General features: G+C 36.4%; 1 protein-coding gene across 1 annotated transcript; it reads left to right on the top strand.

Moving 5' to 3' along the window:
- Window positions 1–264: 264 nt before the first annotated feature.
- LOC104519275 (myosin-1B) lies at window positions 265–6,516 on the top strand (the record flags this gene model as incomplete). Its single annotated transcript, XM_010175736.1, has 13 exons — window positions 265–292; window positions 391–505; window positions 599–691; window positions 1,536–1,599; window positions 1,772–1,870; window positions 1,973–2,076; window positions 2,154–2,292; window positions 3,452–3,570; window positions 3,668–3,817; window positions 4,497–4,667; window positions 5,487–5,796; window positions 5,887–5,972; window positions 6,493–6,516. Coding segments are annotated over 13 exons (1,502 nt in total), but the record flags the coding sequence as incomplete, so codon positions are not given.
- Between the last annotated feature and the right edge of the window lie 5 nt (window positions 6,517–6,521).

Here is a 6,521-nt window from a genome sequence, read left to right as displayed (position 1 = left end):
AATATGAGGGGACTTTTTCAAAGCTTACATGATTCTTATGCATATTGTATATTTTACTACCTTCATGCCATTATTTCTACTATTTTAAATGAAATAGACCCGTGCACTCAGTGAGGTGTTTTGAAGGTTGTTTTGTTCACCTGTTGATATTTTTACGTCAAGCTGATAACATGGAGATGAAAACATTAAACTTATCTGACTACATTTCATTCTTTCTGTGTTGTTCATTGAGTTTTAAGTACTGTATTTCTGCTTCTTTCACAGATCGTGAGAACCAGTCAATCCTGATCACGTATGTACAATCCCTGCTTGGGTCATTGTGAGGCTGCTCAGTGCCAGAGAACCTCCTGCCTGACCACACGCTCTCTGCTTCTCTCTTTGGTTTGGCAGCGGAGAATCTGGTGCAGGGAAGACTGTGAACACAAAGCGTGTCATCCAGTACTTTGCAACAATTGCAGCAAGTGGGGACAAGAAGAAAGAGGAGCAGCAGTCAGGCAAAATGCAGGCAAATAAACAGACATTGTCTCAAGTTAATGCTTTTCTCTGTTTCTGATGTGATTTTTGGAAAGGGTAACCAGCAATAATTATAATCTCATAGGGAACGCTTGAGGATCAAATCATCAGCGCCAACCCACTGCTGGAGGCATTTGGCAATGCCAAGACTGTGAGGAACGACAACTCCTCACGCTTTGTAAGTTACTTAAACAAATGATTCCTTAAGAATAGTAAACAGGATTGTACAGTAATCATTCTTTTCTGTTATTCGGTCATCATATGGTCAAGATTAAGACTGAATTTTCTTATCATGACTTTACCACTTATCTTAAAGGTTATTCTCCAGATTTGAAAAACAGTGATTCTATGAAAAAAAAAAAAAGTGCTTTACATTGAGTTGCAAATTAAAATATCAGATCATATGCTCTCTTTCTGATAATGTATTGCAGCGCTAAACAACAGTTTTGTTTATTTTTATTTATACTTCTATTACTTTGCTAAAAGAGAAAGCCAGAAAGAAAGGGAGGGAGGTTAGGAAAGATGGGATAGAAAGAAAGAACGAGAGACAGCAAATGAAAGAAGGAGAGAGAGAATGAAATAAACAAACAGAGGGAATGAGGAGAGAGTTTCCACTTTAATATTTGCTTTATATTAAATTTAATTAATCAGAAGTGAAATGGCTTATTTGATAACAAGACAGATTTGAGCAGTTGAACTAGTTAAATGACTGTTTCCATATTATTAACATGACTGCTCTTTGTATCCAGGATATAGTTAGAAGAAACTGGCTAATGAAATCCACCCATTCCTTTCTATTTGTACATTCAGCATAGATAAAATATACAGCTGTGCCACTGTTGATTATTTTCATGGTCAAAACTGTAAAAGATGACTTTATGTCAATGTTGGAAATATATCTGATTCTTAAGAATATGCCTCCAAGTAAAAATATTGTGCCCAGTGGAGTAAAAAATGAAGCTCCTAATTTCAAATATATTTTTATGATGCAAAAATCTTAAAACACTTTTATTCCTTTAAAGGGCAAATTCATCAGAATTCACTTTGGTGCCACAGGAAAACTAGCTTCTGCTGATATTGAAACATGTAAGACACTTTCCTGAACTGTTCATTCCATTCACCTGAACCATTCATCCCATTCCAACTGATCCAGCCATTGACCCATCTATCTGTTCAACACCTTTCCACCCAACCATCTATTCTGCCTTCCCTGTTTTTCTTCCTATCTTCTCCTTACTTATTTTTTTTTTCCCTCCAGATCTGCTGGAGAAGTCAAGAGTCACTTTCCAGCTCAAAGCAGAAAGAAGCTACCACATATTTTATCAAATCATGTCCAACAAGAAGCCAGAGCTAATAGGTAGGAAGAATGACTAACTTGGAGGAAGATTGCTGAACATCAGCTCACACTATTACTTGCTTGACTAAACTAAGCCTGCATGTCCCCTCTTCTTACTTTCAGACATGCTTCTCATTACCACCAACCCATACGACTATCACTTTGTGAGTCAAGGTGAAATCACCGTTGCTAGCATTAATGACCAGGAGGAGCTGATGGCTACAGATGTAAGTAACAATTGAAAAAGCTGTACCTATTTTCATCTCTCCTAGACAAAGCTTTTATTTTATTGTTACTGTTGCAGAGTGCCATTGACATCCTGGGCTTCACCCCCGATGAAAAAACGGCCATTTATAAGCTAACAGGAGCTGTCATGCACTATGGGAACCTGAAGTTCAAGCAGAAACAACGGGAGGAGCAGGCAGAGCCAGATGGCACAGAAGGTATTAGCAAAGTTTGTGGTTGACCTGTTAGAAATAGAAGTAGCATAATAATTTAGTATTTGGAAGATGGACAAAGAGAACAGTGTAATGTATAAAGAAGTGTTTAGGTGGAGCTAGTATATAGGTATGAAACTGCCACCTAAAATAAATCCTTTTCTCCATTACTATTTAATCTTTATTTGAAGTATGAATTGCATGTGTTCATAATTCTCTCCTGGGCTACCACAATTAGGTGGGATAGCACAGTCTGCTCAGTGTGTTTGTATTAAAGACCCACTGAGAAGAAAAAAAAAATGGAGGCATTAAATTGAATGTTAGAACTTCTCATTCATTTATCACCTGTTATTTAGGAATTTTGTTCAAGTTAAATGGAACTTTCATTCAATTTCTTTCTTCTCCTCTGGAGATTCAAACCCATAACTACCACTACATAGTAGTATTATTTAAATATCAGTCTAAGTAAAGCATAGGTACATTATGCTATGGAAGAACTGGCTTAGATTTCTACTTCTCAGATGACTACTTAATCACTTCCAACTCAAATTATTCTATGATTAAATGTTGTATAATGCATACATGGTTTAAAATGACTAAGCCCTATCTACTTCTTTCAAAGAACGCTCTCAGATGGCCAGATTCAGGACTGAATTTTTAGGTTTTAATCCTGAATCAATGAATATGCCTGCCTTTCTGCTATGACTGTGACAGTAAGTCTCCAGAAAGGAGCATTTCTTAATTGTTACCTCTAATTTTGGAATGCGTTCCCCTTTAGGGTTATAGCTGCTGTCAAAGAAAGCAGGAAGCCCAAGTAGCCAACCTGCTAACACTTTGGTATTTTGTTGCCTGGCTTATAAATATCAATTAGCTCTGGACTGAAGTAGTGAACTTCAGTTTTCAGGATGAATTTTTAGTGAATATATTATTTCTAGATGTTTCTGTGAAGATTTTTAAAGACATAAACAGCATTTAGGTGTATTGATCTGAAAAGCTTTTTTTTAAAATAAGATTATTTTTGTTTAAATGACTGTCTGAGATCCAGTAACCAGACTTTGATCACAAAGACATTGAGTATTGCAGTTGCTTTGGAAAGAATTAATCACTCAAAATGCTACATGTCTTGTTAGTCTTAATTTTTCTGTCTCCTTGTCCTTCTGCTTAGTTGCTGACAAGGCTGCCTATTTGATGGGTCTGAACTCAGCAGACCTGCTCAAGGCCCTCTGCTACCCTCGAGTCAAGGTTGGGAATGAGTATGTGACCAAGGGTCAAACCGTGCAGCAGGTAAAAACCAGCTGGTGACTGGGAGCCTCTGGCTTGTATAATTTACTATTTTCTTCAGATACTGTTTTTTCTTCTGCTCCATTCTTCTCTGCTTTAGGTGAACAATTCAGTGGGTGCTCTGGCAAAGGCTGTCTATGAGAAGATGTTCTTGTGGATGGGTGTTCGCATCAACCAACAGCTGGCTACCAAGCAACCCAGACAGTACTTCATTGGTGTCCTAGACATTGCTGGCTTTGAGATCTTTGATGTAAGTATTCAAAGTCTGAGGACTGCTCTTGCAGGGGGAGATAGCTATATCAGAGGACTCCCAAGAAATATTCTTCTGAAGGTTTAATATGATAGTAATTTACAATTTTCTGGAAAAAATTCCTTCATTTTCTTTAGTAGCACAGAGCAAAATCCTCAGAAGCTTCATCAGTACAAGAACAGAGTTATGTTATTTGTGTAGAAGTAGCAAATAGAATTTAATATTTTATAATATTGTAACAATTTGAACTTAGTGTTTTTTAAAAATCTAACATAATGACAATAATTTTACATAAGAGCTTCTAAAACTAGGATTTGAAGACCCATTGACAAATGTATAACAATTTAAAGATGTATAAATTGTTTAAAGGACCAAGGAATGAATAGGTAAGTGTTTAATCAGAAATATCAAGCATTTAAAATTGGAGACCAGGGTTTACACTTATATTTCTGGCTGAACAAAAAAATGCCAAAGTACTTTATGATTTTTAGGAGATTCACTAGGAATATCTGCTCTGGAAAAACTTCAGTTTTCATTATGTAGGTATTTCTGGAGCTGCTGTGTTGCGGTCCTGATAGTACAGCTGTGTTTTAACTCGGGAGATTTATAAAGGGTTGAGAACAATCAAGAACTTTGCATGTTGACAGCGGGTGGTTCTTGGTTTTTTTCCACTGGGAAGTTTAACAGCCTGGAGCAGCTGTGCATCAACTTCACCAATGAGAAACTGCAACAGTTCTTCAACCACCACATGTTCGTGCTGGAGCAGGAAGAGTACAAGAAGGAAGGAATTGAATGGACTTTTATTGATTTTGGAATGGACCTGGCTGCTTGCATTGAACTCATTGAGAAGGTAATTTTTTAATTAAAAATATCTTGTATTTTCAGGAACTCAGTATTTTAAATTGAAAATGGTGAAATGCTATTAAAAAAACCAAAGGTCTCTTCCATTGTTAGTTTCATGAATTCAGTTTTAGTAGTTGAAATACCTCTTTACCTGTACTATTGCTTATTATCCATTGCAGATGTTACAAAGTCCATAGATAATTATAGAAGTCATTCTTCACACACCTTCTCTGTGTGAAAGATATCTCTACTTGCTTGATCAAAGGATATTTTTTTCAAAAACACAGAACAGCTCCCAAAGTGAAATAAAAATATTTTCTTAAGGTTCTGAAATAAAGTTATCTGTAGAATACTTTTTTTCTAAATGATTTATAGTAAAGTAAATACAGGCCAATATGATTAGTGCGTGACCTCTCGGTGCAACAAACTGAAAGAGATTTCTTGTAGTTCTGTCTAATTTAGAGATCTGACTAAAAGTACAAAATTTGAAGTAAATATAAAATGGGCACATTTGTGAAAGATATTTTTAAATATAATTTTTCTCCTCCTGATTTTTAACACGCCTTTTGGCATAAAAACCATTCCTGAATCACTCTGCCAAAGTGTGAGTCAAGCAGATGAAACTTTTAAACTCACTTTTTAGAAAGATATTATCTTCATTGCCAGGGTACTTGTTTGTTTCTCAGCTTCCTGTCTTTTACTGTATTCCCTTTAAGACCAAGTTGAGATCATATTATTCTACAGGCATTCTCTCTATTGTACTCTGCCTAGGTGATGGTCATTATTGCCCTGAAAACTAAATTACAGTCTTCTGAATTTCTTCCAGCCCATGGGCATCTTCTCCATCCTGGAAGAGGAGTGCATGTTCCCCAAGGCAACTGACACCTCTTTCAAGAACAAGCTCTATGACCAGCATCTGGGCAAGTCCAGCAACTTCCAGAAGCCCAAACCTACTAAAGGGAAGGCTGAGGCCCACTTCTCCCTGGTGCACTATGCTGGCACGGTAGACTACAACATCACTGGCTGGCTTGAGAAGAACAAGGATCCCTTGAATGAAACTGTCATTGGGTTGTACCAGAAATCATCTGTGAAGACACTGGCTTTACTTTTTGCCTCCTATGGTGGAGCAGAAACAGGTTAGTTTTCTAAATTTTTTTCCCCCAATGTTTATGATATGTAAAGATGCAACAAAAAAGATGATCTTAAAATCTTTTCTTGTTTTGAAGATGCTAGTGGTGGTGGTGCTGGTGGTGGAAAGAAGGGTGGCAAGAAGAAGGGTTCTTCTTTCCAGACTGTCTCAGCTCTTTTCCGGGTAAAGCATGAATGTTATTATCTGTAAAGTGGTATGAACATAGTTTCAAATCTGAGCTATCTAAACTCCTGTTCTCCTCATGACCTTGGTTTTATGATGAAACAATAAAATGAAGTGAGCAGAAGTTATTCACTGCCTTTTCCTAGAAATTATCTGTTCACATTTAAGATTTGTTTCAAGCAGTCTTCAGCTGACCTCCTGAATTTCTTTTAGAAGTTCACTTACATTCTTTGTGAAAAACATTTTTCAGAGTCTGAGATGTAATATAAATATTAATGGTATGAAAGCTTGTGTTAAAACTCTTATACAGTAGTATTTTATTTCCTCCAGAAAAAAATGCAGAACTTTAAACTTTCTTTTAATGAGAATGCTTCAGTATATAAAAGGTTTGATTAAATCTACATTTTTAATTTGAGAACTTCTTCCTCCTAAGATACATTACATTAGTTCCTTGGCATCTAGATACAGAGTATACAGAAGCAATTTTGTTTAATCTGACCTGCTACATATGATCCCACAGGAGAATCTAAACAAGCTGATGACCAATCT

This window comes from Antrostomus carolinensis, unplaced genomic scaffold (assembly GCF_000700745.2).
Source record: "Antrostomus carolinensis isolate BGI_N321 unplaced genomic scaffold, ASM70074v2 scaffold8819, whole genome shotgun sequence".
Classification (NCBI taxonomy): domain Eukaryota; kingdom Metazoa; phylum Chordata; class Aves; order Caprimulgiformes; family Caprimulgidae; genus Antrostomus; species Antrostomus carolinensis.
The sequence above is the reverse complement of the archived record's forward strand: the minus strand, read 5'-3'. Positions and strand labels throughout refer to the sequence as shown.